The sequence below is a fragment of the Gobius niger genome (genome assembly GCF_951799975.1).
Source record: "Gobius niger genome assembly, chromosome: 6".
Lineage (NCBI taxonomy): Eukaryota > Metazoa > Chordata > Actinopteri > Gobiiformes > Gobiidae > Gobius > Gobius niger.
In genome coordinates, this window is record NC_136857.1 from 4,787,729 (window position 1) to 4,804,342 (window position 16,614).

At 41.8% G+C, this 16,614-nt stretch overlaps 1 protein-coding gene across 3 annotated transcripts in view; it reads left to right on the forward strand.

Annotated features, from left to right (window-relative positions):
• The window catches only part of kdm5bb (lysine demethylase 5Bb), a 31,936-nt gene extending 15,534 nt beyond the window's left edge, over window positions 1-16,402 (forward strand). For all 3 annotated transcript variants that reach the window (XM_079558786.1, XM_079558787.1, XM_079558788.1), the window contains 15 exons: window positions 1,487-1,606; window positions 1,739-1,933; window positions 3,780-3,961; window positions 4,091-4,215; window positions 4,309-4,459; window positions 4,551-4,665; window positions 6,056-6,411; window positions 7,080-7,218; window positions 7,660-7,839; window positions 7,915-8,076; window positions 9,373-9,846; window positions 11,456-11,540; window positions 11,810-12,000; window positions 13,054-13,311; window positions 15,536-16,402. In XM_079558786.1, the coding sequence (XP_079414912.1) occupies window positions 1,487-1,606; window positions 1,739-1,933; window positions 3,780-3,961; window positions 4,091-4,215; window positions 4,309-4,459; window positions 4,551-4,665; window positions 6,056-6,411; window positions 7,080-7,218; window positions 7,660-7,839; window positions 7,915-8,076; window positions 9,373-9,846; window positions 11,456-11,540; window positions 11,810-12,000; window positions 13,054-13,311; window positions 15,536-15,667 (2,865 nt within the window). In that variant the 3' untranslated portion in view covers window positions 15,668-16,402. The remainder of the gene's footprint in view (window positions 1-1,486; window positions 1,607-1,738; window positions 1,934-3,779; window positions 3,962-4,090; window positions 4,216-4,308; window positions 4,460-4,550; window positions 4,666-6,055; window positions 6,412-7,079; window positions 7,219-7,659; window positions 7,840-7,914; window positions 8,077-9,372; window positions 9,847-11,455; window positions 11,541-11,809; window positions 12,001-13,053; window positions 13,312-15,535) is intronic.
• The last annotated feature ends 212 nt before the right edge of the window (window positions 16,403-16,614 follow it).

The following is a 16,614-nucleotide window of genomic DNA, read 5'->3' on the forward strand; positions in this document are numbered from 1 at the left end:
AAACTCTGTCCTCTGCATTGCAAATATACAGTTTATATGTTTTTATTGAAGAAGACGAGTGCTGCGTTTACACATATGAAAATGTTCTCTTCGCAGACGACACAACGATATATAGCTCTGGCCCAAATCTTAAGGAGCTTGTGTTGGTGGTTGAAAGAGAATTATATAAACTAAAAAATTGGTTTGACGTGAATAAATTGTCACTTAACTTGGATAAAACAAAATTTATGGTATTTAGTAATAAGGAGATAAATGATGAGATCAAGATCAATATTAATGAAAATGAGATGGAAAGAGTATATCATATAAATTTTCTTGGAGTGATTATTGATTGTAAAATGACATGGAAACCACATATTTTAAACACGCAAAAGAAAGTATCCAAAACTATTGCAATTTTGTATAAATTGCAATATATTTTGAACAAAAAAGCATTACATTTACTTTATGGTTCTCTTGTCACACCATACCTAACGTATGGCATAGAGATTTGGGGAAATACTTATAAAACTGGAACCAATCCAATTTTCCTATTACAAAAGAAGCTCATCAGATTAATTAATTATGCACCTTACAATTCACCAAGTCATTCACTGTTCATCCAATCAAACATTCTGAAGTTCTTTGACTTAGTCGATTTGTACACGGCAAAGTTCATTTACCAAGTTAAACAAAATAAAACCCCTAAATCAGGGGTGTCCAAAGTGCGGCCCGGGGGCCAAATGCGGCCCTCAGACCAATTTTTGGTGGCCCTCTGCCTTCTTGCTGAATCGGGACACATCATCAGAGATAGTCCTTTTTATTTGAAATGTAATAATTCTACACAATTCTAGCCAAACAACTAACCTTTTACTGCGAGACAGAGCTGGCATGAAGGTTTTGAGCATAAATAAAGGTGTTAAACCTCTGCTAGTCAAAGGTTTTGCGGCACTAACCACCGATCTATGGCCCTTCACCCTGTGTACGCTTCAGTATGTGGCCCCCCATGAAAAAAGTTTGGACACCCCTGCCCTAAATGTATCTTATATTGTTTACCCAGCGAGAAAGTAACTATAATCTCAGAGGAACATATATATTTAATCAACCGCAAGTACATTCTACATTAAGAAAACACTGTTTATCAAAGGAGTTAAATTATGGAATAGCTGCTGCAATGAGTTAAAACGAGCTGCGTCTCTTTTTCAGTTCAAAAATATTTACAAGAGAATAATAATGGAAAAATATTTGACAGAATGAAAATTAATTAAATATGCTTCTGGAGCGGACAATGGTCCACCTGAGTTAATTCAGCGAACGGATGGTTATTACCATTAACGTGCTGCATTTATGATTTAAAAGTGAAGGCACAATAAGCTTTAGCTTCTGCCTGCGCCTGCTCATCTATTGTGTTCATTGCTTGACTTGTATGTTTTGAATGTTTTGAATCATTTGTAAATGACCAAACCGAAATAAACCAAACCAAATGTTGTGTCTGTGTCGTGCTCAGATCTACCGGACAAACCAATGCGCCGGGGAGTTTGTGGTCACCTTCCCCAGAGCCTATCACAGCGGCTTCAATCAGGGCTTCAACTTCGCTGAGGCCGTCAACTTCTGCACCGTGGACTGGGTAGGCAGACATTAAATTGTCATGTCAAGTCCTCATTATCATCCTTTTTTGTTCTCTCGGTCACATTTTGTTTTAGAGCCTTTTCTCCTGCAAAGTGACAGCTTACATAACCGCCGTTGTCTCGTCCCTCAGATGCCGTTGGGGAGGCAGTGCGTGGACCATTATCGCTCGCTGAATCGGTACAACGTGTTTTCTCATGATGAAATGGTGTGCAACATGGCGTCGAAGGCGGAGACGCTGGATGTGGTCCTGGCCTCAGCCGTGCACAAAGACATGGTCCTCATGATCAGAGAAGAGCAGGAGCTGAGAGACAGAGTCAAGAAGATGGTGAGCGCTGACCCAACACATGCATTTCAGATTATGTTTGTAGAGGATGTAATTATAGGGTTAGTACGTTCTATGTTAGGGCCGCCCCTTACATCGATTGCGAGCTCCTGGTAGATCCGAGTAAGGCCTCCCTCCTACCTGTGGTTCACTCGGTTTCTGTCCTCTGAGTAGACTGTTGTTGTTAGATGCGAGCTGAAGAGCGTTACCATGGAGCTCCTGTTACTCACCAAGACAAATTAAGATGACAAGCCTCAATTCATGTTTATTTTTGGGATAGTTATTTCGGGCAATATGACCCATCTTTGACATTTAGTCCGGGTCCTACAGTCCAGAGAACATAAAATCAGCTGCTTTAATTACTTTCATTTAACTTGATAGTTGATGACAGAATATAATGCTGTGCCGCTTTGTCACAAACAAGTTATTTCTGTGTTTTATTATGCAGTATTATACATTATAGTTACATTTTATTGAAGAGGTTTTATTGTTTATTGTTGACACATTGAGTGCCACGCTGTTTTGGGGATTTAGCTGTTGAGTGACAACAATCCAGACCATTTTTCATGATATTTGTAGCACCACAGCATATTTTATGTTATAGCTATGGACACATGCTATGATTCGTTTGAAAGCTAAGACTCTAAGCTCTCCGTAATTCTACGTGCCTCTGTTCCTGAGAAGAGGCTAGTTTGGATCAGAATCACATTTTTTTTTCTAGATTCGGAGATAATTAGTGTTTTATCAACACTCTCCTTTCTGATTGCCTCCTCTCTCCACCTCTCTCCTCCTCTCTCCTCTCTGGACGGACACTAACGTTATGAGAAGAGGCCATTGTTGACACGTTTTGAAACACTGCGGGTTTTCGGATTGAAGACTTAACCCAGGTGTTTCTCAGTCGTCCTTGGACCAATTTTGACCATTTAAAAACTCAGAGAAACGTTAAAATCTCAACTGTTTCGATCTTTCCATGTGAAGCCGCTCTGCTTTGTCAAACGTGCTCCAGAGAGCGAAACAGAAGTGTCGGGTTTACAGCTGTTCGCTACGCAAGACCACGCCCCCTCGGCCAAAAAAAAAGAAAAGAAACATAATATAGATTGTGACTCTTCACAAGTTTTTGATCGTCATCTGTTTCACTTCTGTTTATCACAGAGCTTACCATAACAAGATTTTAGCATATTTTTGAAAACATGTACAAGACTTGTACTAGATCGATTTATGACCACGTCGTCACTGCAAGCGCCGCGTAGAATAGGAGTGTGTCTGCTTCACATATTTAAATATGTTCAAATAGTGCAATCGGTTTGCCAGTCAAAATTATTTTCTTTAGAAGTAATAATAAATTATAGTGGAATTTATTTTGGAGCAAAGGCCAGTTTAAGGTAGAGTGCATTTTCTGAACCATTTTCTGAATATGAGAACCTTCTGACCACAGCTTTACCCATTTCACTGATCACATGATCCACATGAGGCGACCATGAAAGATGGTGATCCACTGTGACTCCCAGAAGTTTCATCTGTAGCACTTGTTCCAACGTGGGGCTATTGCTTCTCAGTATTAGCTGAGTATTACTACTATTACTATAATATACTAGAGGTAAATTCAAAAGGCTTTAATTTTAATGAGCATGATAAAAAACTCCCCCTTGGAACCTTCTGAGAGATCTATAGGTGGATCTCTGGGCTGTTGTGATTGCTTGTTCTATCTATAACCATTAGAGATCCAGTGCTTCATAATCATAATTGCCGCCATTGAGATTTCCCAATTTGGCCAATTCAAAGTGTGATTTTGATTCAATTTCAAATCAAATCTTTCCATCCTAACTTCTTTTTTTGTTCCTCTCTCCAGGGAGTGGTGCTGTGTAAAGAGGCTCAATACGACAACCTCCAGGACGACGAGCGTCAGTGTGTGAAGTGCAAGACCACGTGTTACCTCTCGGCCATGACCTGCCCCTGCAGCCCCGGGGTCCTGGTCTGTCTGCACCACCTGGACCAGCTGTGCGCCTGCCCCATCGAAAACTACACTCTCAAGTAAGACATACAAGGGAAAGCTAGTGTTCAATCAAATACAATACAGGGCTGTTTGTTTTGTTGTTGGGTGGGTGTTTGCCTGCTCATAAGGAGATCCAAATCATCTCTAAGTTGAGTTTGTCTCTTTAGCTTCAGACATTATGTGGACGACCTGTTTCCCATGATGCACGCCGCCAAAGAGCGCGCGCAGCTGTATGACGATTGGGCCATCCGTGTCTCCGAGACTCTGGAGGCCAAGTTAGAAAAGAAGAGAGGTGAGTGACCATTTTGAGAACAAAGTGATGCAAAATGAGAAGAACACTGATTTTGGCTTCATTACATCCTTTCTTATGCCCACGTGGTTCTAGGTTTACCTGTTTTCCGGACTCTCCTGGCCGAATCGGAATCAAAATTGTTCCCAGAAAACGATCTTCTGCGGCGTCTCCGTCTCATCACGCAAGATGCCGAGAAGTGCTCGACTGTGGCGCAGCAGCTGCTCAACGGCAAGAGACAGACCAGGTATTTGTTTAATATAATCCCAGTATATAAGATGAAAGCAGTCCCGTTCGATCTGTGCTGTGTTTGAATATCTGCTTAACGCTCTGCTCAGATTCTGCTGTGGAAGTGGGAAGTCGCGCAGCCAGCTGACCGTGGAGGAGCTGCGGTCGTTTGTCCGGCAGCTGTACAATCTCTCCTGCAGCCTCCCTCAAGCTCCAAAACTAAAGGTGTGGTTCATGACCTGATTCCCACCACTGTCCCGCGTGTCTCTGTGTGTCGTGTGACTGAGGGATGAACATTGAGCCTGTTGCCGTAGATCAGCTGCCACGTCTCATCTGTCTGCCCCAGAGCAGTGTTAAATTCGTCAATTTTAGTCAAAGTGATATTTTTGCCGACTAAAATAGGACTAAAACTAAATTAAAAGTTTCTCATGAGGCTAAAACTATGACTAAAATGTCCAGATATTTTAGTCGACTAAAATAAGACTAAATAAAAATGAAAATGAGAGACTTTAATCATCCAAACTTCTATTGACCGTCTGAAAGAGCCTCAGATCATGTAAATTCACTGCCAAATGAACAGGTCTGAGCTTTATCCATGTGGGAGAAGCTCCATGAAGTCGAGGAACAAGATTAAATATGATTATAATGAATATTATAAATATAAGTCGACTAAATTAGTCTTCATTTTTAGTCGACTAAATTGACATGCAATTTTAGTCGACTAAAACTAGACTAAAATTGAAAAGTTTTTCTTTACTAAATCTTGACTAAAATTAAATTAAATTTTAGTCAAAAGACTAAGACTAAAACTAAAATAAAATATGTTGTCAAAATTAACACTGAGCCAGAGCAGCTTCATAGCTACGGAAGAAGTTTATTTTAACTTGACTTTTAACTGAGGAGTCAGTAAATAATGGCTGTAAATTGTCAGTCAATTCCTTTATTTTTTACAAGGGTTCCACTTGTGTGCAACATAATATATACATAATATATTTATTTTATTTTATTTTATTTGTCTTGCTCTTTTGATATAGTCATTTAATGGCCATTGAAAATGTGTTTTGAAAAATGATGTTCATTTTGCTTGCTTGACATCAAGCAAAATGAACATTAATCCCTAATTAACAGTATTTCATGTCATCCTCACAGTTTTGACTAATCCTCTCTTTACTTAAGTCATTTTTTCCTGGTTTCTTCTTCTCTTTTTGAAGCTCCGATCTGTGCTTCCTTTGTTATATTGCGTCATTAGGAAAGCACAAAACGGTCCTCCACACTTTGAAACCCCATAAGCCAACATTGGATTTGTACTGAACAGTTCAGTTCACTACGTGGCCAGAGAGCACCGCATTTGATCAAAAGTGAAAGCATTTTTAATCAAGTTCCCACTGCTGCCTACAGGGGGAGCTCCAGGCAAGCTCCTCACCAGCCCTGGCCACTGTTTAATCCTTTGATAGACACCATTTCAAACTATGAAACGTAAAATATCAATGCTCAGGCAGCTTAAAGGGTCTTTTTCAGCTGTTTTTTAGGCTCCATAATATTAGCATGATCACTTTAAGGATTGCACCCCAGCTGCTTATGCAAGATACCAATTACACCTCCTCTTTGTCTGCAGGAGCTTTTGAACCGCATCGAGGACTTCCAGCAGCACAGTGAGAAGGTGCTGTCGGACGAGGTCCCCAGCGTGGCTGAGATCCAGGGCCTGCTGGAAGTGAGTTTCGATTTCGACGTGGATTTGCCGGAGCTGCCGCGGCTGAGGGTGAGGCTGGAGCAGGCGCGTTGGCTCGAGGCGGTTCAGCAGGAGAGCAGGCAGCCGAAAACCCTCACCCTGGAGAGCATGAGGCGGCTGATCGACCAGGGGGTGGGTCTGGGCCCGCACCCCTCCGTGGAGAAGGCCATGGCCCGGTTACAGGAGCTGCTCACTGTGTCCGAGCACTGGGAGGACAAGGCCGTCAGTCTGTTAAAAGCCAGGTGAGGGACACTTGTCTGGCCAGTCTCCCTCAAAGATCAGTCACAGTGATGGAAAAATACAGGAACTAATGGCTATTTTTCTGACAAATGCTGCGATACAGGTCACGCTTATTATTTATGTTAAAAAACAGTTTGCTGTGCACATTTACAAGAAGTAGTACAATTTGAGAGAAGACTGAAATATGCATATCTAAACACACCAACACTTTCACCGACACCTAAGTAACTGCAGTCTTGCAATTTGCTTCAAATTGAGACTTACATTGGTTGTAGTAATTATACCTACAGCCTCAATGAATGCTACTAAACAAACATTCTGGCGATAGTGTTTGCACTGATTGGCTGAATGTTACAGAATAATACATCAGTGCTGTCTAATTTTGCTTTAATTGCAGTTATTGCAAAAAATCACCCTGTACATCTTACCCAAGATCAACAAAAAGTGAGCATTAAGTGTATACTTCTGCTGTTTGTGGCACACAATCATTCATAATCATAAGATCATTTCAGGTACAAATGGATATTTAAAAGACTGTAACGAAAAGACCTAGGGACCAACATGCAGCTATGATTTCAAGCTAATTACCATGGATTACTCTGTCATTAGACCTTTATGATCTGTATAGGCCTAGTCCCTGTTCATGAATGTGTTGTTTTCTGTCATTTAGACCTCCACACTCCATAGAGACTCTGAGCGGTGCTGCTGAAAAGGCCTCGGGGATCCCTGCTCACCTCCCGAACTGTCTGCTGCTGAAGGACGCCATCAGAAAGGCCCGAGAGTGGCTCCAGGAGGCCGAGGAGCTGCAGGTGACACAGGCATCCACTTCTAATACACCCTTTGCACATTTTTAGATGCATTTTTTTTCTGAACACGCAATCTGCAAACATTTACGTAAATATAGTACAAGGAAAATGGTGAGGACGATGTCACACGTGTTAAGACAAATAATGACTTTAAGGGGGGTCAAAAATGGAAAGACCATTGCAACAAGGAAGTAATTTTCTTTAATTGTGTTGAAAAATCAGGAGTAAATGAACATGTTAAGGTTTCTTTTATATAAATATTGTTTGTTATTTTCATTTTGACAATGAATGAAATGTTGATTTTGTTTTGGTGCTGGTCGATTGAAGAGGAAGAGATTACATTCAAATTGTTGCTTTAAATTTTTTGTTTTTGTGTAGCCTAGTAAAGCATGACGATAGACAACTGAACCATGCGCTGACCAAGTTTTGCTTTGACATTTTCAGGCCAGCGGCAGTGTCCCAATGGTGGACAGTCTGTCGGACACCGTCCTGAGAGGACAAGCCATCCAGGTCCACCTCGAGCCTCTGGACCACCTGGAGACTCTGCTGTCGGAGGTTCAGGACTGGAAAGAAGAGGCCGCTTCAGCTTTTCGCCACAAAGACTCCTCCCTTTCTTTATTAGAGGTGATGCTATGATTCAGTTTGACATCCTGTCGCTCGCCATTTTGGAACAGATACTGACAGTTTTGTTTCTTTCAGATCCTTTGTCCCAGATGTGAAGTTAGCAGTTTAGGATCTCCAAAGAGGAAAGCCAAAAAAGGCAAAGAATCCCCTAAAAATAGCAAAAAGAAAAGTCTCAAACACAGCGATCTTGGTGAGGTGGAGAAGGCCCTTACGGAGACCAATGATTCTACCTCAGCAGTAAGTCACTACAGTTGGATTACAACGTTCTGAATCCACTCTAGAAAACTAAATGAAGGCATAAAAAAGGTACCAGAGTTTTTTTAGCTCCGACAGATTTCCCATAGTTCATATTTAACCCCTTAACTCCCACCTGAACCGAGCATATTTTCTCCAGTTTGGCTTTACCCCAATCCAAAAGCTTCTGGGAAAAAAGGTGAGGAAATAAGACAGAACTGAGATGAAAACAATGATGAAGATGTGACAAAAAAGTGAGAAAACTTAGACAAAAAACTGACAAAAATTGACAAAAAACAGGGAAAAAATTGACAAAAAAATGAAGGAAAAGTGGCAAAAATGTGACAAAAGATTGACAAAACAATTTACAAAAAAAGGACAAAAAAAGGACAGAAAGTGACAAAACATGACAAAAACGTACAAAAAAATAACAAAAAAGTGGCAAAAAATAGACAAAAAAAATTATGAAAAAGTGGCAAAAAGTGGCAAAAAAAATGACAAACAATTTGATAAAAAATGTAGAAAAATGCTACAAAAATGTGACAAAAAATTGACAAAACAATTGACAAAAAAAGGACAGAAAGTGACAAAAAATGACAAAAAACGTACAAAAAATGACGAGAAAATAACAAAAAAGTGGCAAAAAATTGACCAAAAAAAATGATGAAAAAGTGGCAAAAAAAATTACAAACAATTTGATAAAAAATGTAGAAAAATGTTACAAAAATGTGACAAAAAATTGACAAAACAATTGACAAAAAAAGAACAGAAAGTGACAAAAAAAATGACAAAAAAAATAACAAAAAAGTGACAAAAAAATTACAATTTGATAAAAAATGTAGAAAAATGTTACAAAAATGTGACAAATAATTGACAAAACAATTGACAAAAAAAGGACAGAAAGTGACCAAAAAAAATGACCAAAAACGTACAAAAAAATGACAAAAAAAATATTAAAAAGTGGCAAAAAGTGACAAAAAAATTACAAACAATTTGATAAAAAATGTAGATAAAGGTTACAAAAATGAGTTGAAAACCCCCCAAAAAATGATGGGGAAAAAAAAATCGGATGACGTGAGGAAAAAGATCCATTCAGATGAGTTTTGTAGATCTTAACTTTCAAATGAGGCTGGCCTACCGGATTTGGGTGAAGCTGAACTGGAGAAAATGCTCTCGGTTCAGGCGGGAGTTAAGAGGTTAAGCCACTTTACAGAAACCGAAGCCTGTGAATGTTGAGCTCTTGAAACGTGCTCTTATGTGTCTTGTGGGAAAGTGACTGACCGTGTGTTTTTGAACCAGCTGGCGACGTTGGAGGAGCTCCGGCTGCGGGAGATGGAGGCGTTCTTCAACCTCAGGGCGACCAACGAGTCCAAGCTGCTGCCGACCACCGACTGCATGGACCTGAAAGTGTGCGTGTGCCAGAAGCCCCCGATGGGCGCCATGCTCCAGTGCGAACTGTGCCGCGACGCGTTCCACTGCGCCTGCCTGCCGGACTTATCGGAAAAAACGCAGCCCTGGCTCTGCGCGCGGTGCCGGCGGTCGGAAAAACCCCCGCTGGCTAAGATCGTCTCCCTGTTGGCGTCGCTGGAGAGGCTGCGGGTGCGGCTGCCGGAGGGGGACGCGCTGAGTTACGTGTTGGAGAGGACGGTGGACTGGCAGCAGAGGACGCAGCATGTTCTGTGCGACGTACTGAAGTTTGAGGAAAGAGCCGGGACCCCGCCGACCCTCACCCGCTGGGCGCCGGGCAACACCGAGGCGCCCAACAACACCCAGGTCAGGATTAAACCCAGATTAGACACATTTACTTGATTTATTGGATTCCTCTAGGTATTTTCTCTTTACTTAAAGGGGGGGTATTATGCAAAATCGACTTTTTCAAGCTTTACATCATGTTATTATGTCATTCCCTCATTAAAAACATGCCTGAAGTGTTGCCTTGGCACATTCACGTATTTTTGAGTAATCTGTAAAAACTCTAATGGCGGCCATTTTAGGGATAGGTTTGCCTGAGTCCTCCTAGGAACGCCCCCACCTCCTGGAGACGCCTCCGAGCTTTCGTCACCAGCCGAGTAACCGACCACTGCTCCTCAGCAGAACCCCCTCCCCACTGATGCCAAAGACAGCGTGTGGAGGGGGCGTGTCGGAAAGGCTCAGAGGTTCTTAAAGAGACAGAGGCCTATTTCAAGACATTCACTACAGCCATTTTGAGAGAGACATTTTATACAAGGCAGTTATTCTAATTTACTGCATTTACAGACCAACAGAAGGTTTGCTCATCACTGTAGTGTGATATAGACTGGTGCTATGTGACTGAAAAAAGCATAATACCCCCTCTTTAAAGATGATTTCTTACTGGTTCCGGTCTTTACCTTATTTCGAGCAAATTGTCTGCCTGTTGAGTAAGAAAACTGCACTTAGAAACACCTACAAAGTACAAGTAAATTAACTTTAGCCCAGATAGTCTTGTGGGTATGACATGTGACCCGAACACTCATCCACATTGTCTTTCCCCCAACACTCTGCGCTGTCCTGTCCAATAACGTCCTGCATCACTGGCATTCATTTTGATTGAAATTTGGAAAAGATATTTGTCTAAATCACCCAGAAAAATCGTTATATCACGGTCTCTGACGAATGTCTAGTAAGTTAAAGGAATAGGCCACTGTTATATCTGAGCTTAGACGAGTTCATTTGTACCGGTCTGGTCTTCACGTAAACACAGCACAGACGGCGTTAGCATTTAGCCTCTCCTCCTCTATAGCTCCAAACGAGGTAAAGAAGCTACCAAGCTCATCCACGTTTTCCCCTATTTAAATATGGTTACACTATAAAGTATAATTACGCAAAATTAAACAATGTGGATTTTCTAAGCGGATAAAAAAGGGAACTATATTGTAAGGCGTAATAATCCCATTGCGCGATGGTCGAACTACTCTTAGTATTATTACGCCTTACCATATAGTTCCCCTTTTTATCCACTTAGAAAATCCACATTGTTTAACTTTGTGTAATTATACTTGGCTTGTGTAACACTTCACGTAACCATATTTAAATAGGGAAACGTGGAAGAGCTTGGTAGCTTCTATCTTGACCTTGTTTGGAGCTATAGAGGAGGAGAGGCTAAACGCTAACGCCGTCTGTGCTGTGTTTACGTGAAGACCAGACCGGTACAAATGAACTCATCTAAGCTCAGGTAAGAACATATCTCAGTATGTAAAAACGGTGGCCTATTCCTTTAAACTTGAGCCTTTCAAATTAAATGTGATTATTTGTAAAAAACACATTTTGCTGTAGATTTCTGTTTACGCTGTTCAGATTGTGTGTGTTTTTTCCCCAGTTTCTCTCGCGGCTCTAATGATCAAAGATCTTTTTCATGTCTTAGGCTCCTTGTCTGACTCCAGAGTGGAACAGGATCAGCCACGCTCAAACCGTTTTCTACACTGAGCAGAAATGCATACCTCTACAAGGTTGGTCTATGTTCATATTCTTAAAGCTTATACATAATAGGTTTTGGTGCTGGTTTAGTCCCAGTTTAGCCCTGAATTCGACATAATTTAATCTTAAACAGACCTAGTTTATTCCTGGTTTTGTCCTTTTTATGGCCTTGTATCTTTTGTTAAGTCAAGTTTGGCCTTCAGAGTTTCTTTAACTTAATTCTTATGATTTGACACAAAGTAAAAAAAATCCCTTTGGTCCAGGTTCCTCTGATTCACTGCGACGACTGTTGTGTTTGCAGGTCTGAGCAGAGACATGGAGGAGCTGTTGGTGGAGGGACTTCTGCTGCAGGTCTCGGTGCCCGAAGTCCAGAGTCTGTACCACGTTTTACTGGACCAAAGCCTGCACTCAGACACACACACGCCGCAGACTGAGCCCACAGACTGTGAGCAGCAGTTCACCTCTCAGGAAAACTCTCCACCCTCGCCCCTGGTACGGACACAGCGAGGACGTCAGGGCTGGGATTAGAGACATTCAGTATTTTAGAAGCAATTCATTTAAAGTTCATATAATCACTTCACCAGGACATAGTTCAATCATTTTTTTAGATTTAATTTAAAAGTTTTCATTTGTTTGACACTTTTTGTGATGTTTATCCATTAAATTGCCGCGGGATATGACATAAGAGGAAGTAAACATTTCATGAGTGAGTCCCAGTTCTTTTCTTAGAATATGGAAATGTCATTGTAGAAGGCTCATACTGTCTTCTTAGGTTAAGTCTATTACAGTTTTGTTTCTTATAGTAAGACAGAAGGTTTAGTTTACCTGCTTGACTAGTTTCGATCACTTCCTGTGATCTTCCTCAGAAGCTGTCGTAGCAGCTCACATGGATGTTCCAGTCAGTAGGGAGAGCTTACGACCCCTACTGACTGGCGCCTTCTCCAGGACGGCATCCCAGGTGTGGGATAAGGCCATATATAAGCGAAGCCATCGAGATCAGGAAACGTGCATCAACATCTATGAACCGGGACGAGGGAGCGTATACCTTATCCCACACCTGGGATGCCGTCCTGGAGAAGGCGCCAGTCAGTAGGGGGCGTAAGCTCTCCCTACTGACTGGAACATCCATGTAAGCTACGACACGGCACCTCCACCACCAGGGGGCGCTTCTGAGGAAGATCACGGGAAGTGATCAAAACTAGTCAAGCAGGTAAAACTAAACCTTCTGTCTTACTATAAGAAACAAAACTGTAATATGGAAATGTCATTTATTATTCAGAACTTTTCCCAACTTTAATTGATAATAAAATGATAATGATTAATCAAATAATGACTAAAAATGGCCTTACTTTTTACCTTTTGATCCATAAAGTAAGGTTTTCTGTGTAACTTGGTCATCACACAACAGTGTTAAATGTCCAACTCTGATTTAATAGTTGATTAAATAATATAGGTTTGGTTATGAATAAGAAGTTGAGTCAAAATGGATTTTTTTTGGGTCACGTTTCAACAAACAACATCATAACTCTGCTTTTGTGGTTTCAGCACGGTGGAGACGTGGAAGCCATCCTGTCGGAAAAGAAATCCAAGCGTCATATTGAACGGGACACTTTACACACAGACTTCAGGGGCAGTGACAAAAAGCACCCTCTTAAACGTCAAAAACTGAACAAAAAACACATTCACCGAAGACCAGCCTCCACGTCCTCGTCGCCGCGCTCCGACGGCTCCCAGTCCGACGACTCGGACACCGACACAGACCTGTGCCCGGCCGAGCGGTGCCAGATGCCCGAGGGAGACGAGGTGAGGGAGATTCATGGCTTCACATTCATACAGAAACAGACGAATGAACTGCAGGGAGGGGGTTTACCCTTGGCCTCCTACAAATGACTCTGCAGTGATATGTTCATGAGATAAACATGTCGTCAGAGCCCACTGTTCATAAAATACAATAGGAGTTGTTCATCTATTGGCCCTATAGGAAAAAACAACATGCAACTTTTTACCAAATAACAAACTGCTATTGCCTTAAAGGAACAGGCCACCGTTTTTACATACTGAGATATGTTCTTACCTTAGCTTTGACGAGTTCTTTAGGACCTGTCTGATCTTCACCCGTGCCTTCAGTCACGTAAACACAGCGCAGACGGCGTTAGCATTTAGCCTCTCCCTCTCTCCTCTATAGCTCCAAAACAGGTCAAGATAGAAGCTACCAAGCTCTTCCACGTTTTCCCTATTTAAATATGGTTACGTGAAGTGTTCCACTACAAAGTATAATTACACAAAATTAAACAATGTGGATTTTCTAAGCGGATAAAAGGGGGGACTATATTGTAAGGCGTAATAATACCAGGAGTAGTTCGAAATCCGCGCAGTAAAGTGAAGATTACTGTGCGGATTTCGAACTGGAAGAGCTTGGTAGCTTCTATCTTGACCTGTTTTGGAGCTATAGAGGAGAGAGGGAGAGGCTAAATGCTAACGCCGTCTGCGCTGTGTTTACGTGACTGAAGGCACGGGGGAAGATCAGACAGGTCCTAAAGAACTCGTCAAAGCTAAGGCAAGAACATATCTCAGTATGTAAAAACGGTGGCCTGTTCCTTTAAACAATAAGACTTAAGGGGCGTGCATAAGAATATTAAATAAATGAGATTAAAAAAAACATAAGAGGTAAAACATGGTAGACAACAATTGACAGAACAGCAACGGGATTGGATTTACATAAGGTGTATAAAGTGATAAAGTGATAAAGTGATACAGTGATAAGTGGTGCAGTGGATCGAAGTGCGGACAAACCACATAGTGCAATAGAGCAGATTACAGTCTGTCCTGAGTTATTAGGTCTTTATCGTTCATGAGTGTGACGGCGATGGGGAAAAACCTGTTCAAATGGCGGGATCTATGGGTCTTGATGGACCGTAGCCTCCTGCCTGAGGGGAGAGGGGTGAATAGTCCATGTCCAGGGTAAGAAGGGTCAGCAGTGATCCGACCCACACGCCTCCGGGATGGGGATGTCACGGTTACCGGTGTAGCGGTAAACCCCGGTGAAAATGTTGACAATAATAATTACCGTCTTGTTTTTGAAAAAATATGTTACCGCGGTGGATTACGGCGCCCGCGGTTTAGGCAGAGTGAGCCTCATGAGGCGCCGTCTCCTCTGCTGAAGCTGCCGCAGGCGCCTCTGTAGCTACAACCAAAACTAAACTTTCTCTGAGCTGGAATCATGTCCGACACGACAGCGCAGGATCAGCCTCAGAGACCGAGCCTGAAGTCTGGACATGTTTGTGTGTTTGAAGAAGCTGAAGGACAGTTGATAGAGACAGTTTTCCTGTTTGTGGAACGTGCAGGAAAAAGTGTCTCTAAAGGCATTGATCTATTAGGCTAAATGCAGCAACACTTCGAACCTCTGACTCTCCTGCGTGACCGTCTCCCTCTATAGCAGTAAGCTAACGTTAGCGCTTTAGCTGAAATGCTGATGTGGGACTTTGGGTTGAGGGAGAATGTAACGAGTCGCCCCAGAGTGCGGCTGCAGCGCCGCCAGCATAAGCCGTGTCTGATATAGACGGTTTATCTTGTTCAAAAATATTCTTCTTCGTTTCTGGCGCTATAAATACTCCATGTAAAACCCTCGAAACATCAACAATACATCGTTATAGTTCCTTTACTTTGATGTGAAAAGGCTTTGTCTGTATTTTGTTTAAATGTAACAAGCACTGTTAAACTTTTTGGAAACTATTTCAGTTTGTGTTGGACTATTAATGCTTTCTGAACATATTAACACACATTAAATAAAATACCGCGGTAATACCGAAAACCGTGATAATTTTGGTCACAATAACCGTGAGGTAACATTTTCATACCGTGACAGCCCTAAACAGCACTATCGTGATACGCATCAGATCGTGACAAAAGTGTATCATCCCAGCCCTAATTTTTACTCACGTTATAACACTTTTAACGCTAACACCGTGTATCCTTTTAAAAGTCTGTGCTGAAATACTAAAAGCGCCTCTGCTTGGTGTGTGCGCAGGTGAACTGGGTGCAGTGCGACGGCAGCTGTAACCAGTGGTTCCACCAGGTCTGTGTGGGCGTCACGGCCGAAACGGCGGAGAAAGAGGACTACATCTGTGTCAGGTGTTCGCTCAGCGGCGGACACGTCTGAGATCAATGAAGAAAAGTTTTTTTTATCACGGATTGTCTGGTTTCCCCCCCCCTGTACCTCTGCTCCATCTGTCCCATCCTTTTGTAACAACGGTGCTATCTCTTCTCGACTTTGTTGTCCAGAAATATACTATTTGTGAAGGTTTTTTTTTTTGTATTTTTACATATATATATGATAGTCTTTCTCTTTATGAAATGTGGTCGTCTAATTGCAAAATCAGGATGTGAAGTGTGTTGCATGGGATCCCGTTAAAATCGGTGGAAGGGAGTCTTTTACATCATGTCGCCCCACAATCTAAGCTAGTTAAGGATTTCCATTATCTTCTCTGGGAGCTTCTTGCATGTCAAAGCATTGCATATGGGGCATTCGCTGTTATCATATTTTTTAAGCTTCTTGACGCCCCTTTCCACCCTTCAAAAGGTTAAAAAAAAAAAAAAAAAGTCGTACATTTTTTTCTATAGTGTTTAGTAAATGCATCTCTTAATATAAATAGTCCCCGTTTTGTAGTATAGCTTATTTATCTGAGCAATAATTTCTGTCTTGAGTTTGATCTCGCCGAGTGGTTTTGGTGTGATGTACAGAGATAGGTTGTGTAGTAGCAGGACGAAGGAACAATGCTGCTGACGTGTGTGGGACCCCCAGCATGTAGCCTGACGTAGGGTACTTGACAGGACATGGGGCAATTAAAGATGTTACAAGTTTATATTGACAAAATAAAGCCCTTTTTGTTCTACGGAGATTCTGGTGGTTTTCTATTTTGAACTCAAGTCAACGCAAGAAGTTATTAAAGGAATAGGCCACTGTTTTTCCATACTGAGATATGTTCTTACCTGAGCTTTGACGAGTTCTTTAGGACCTGTCTGATCTTCCCCCGTGCCTTCAGTCACGTAAACACAGCGCAGACGGCGTTAGCATTTAGCCTCTCCCTCTCTCCTCTATAGCTCCAA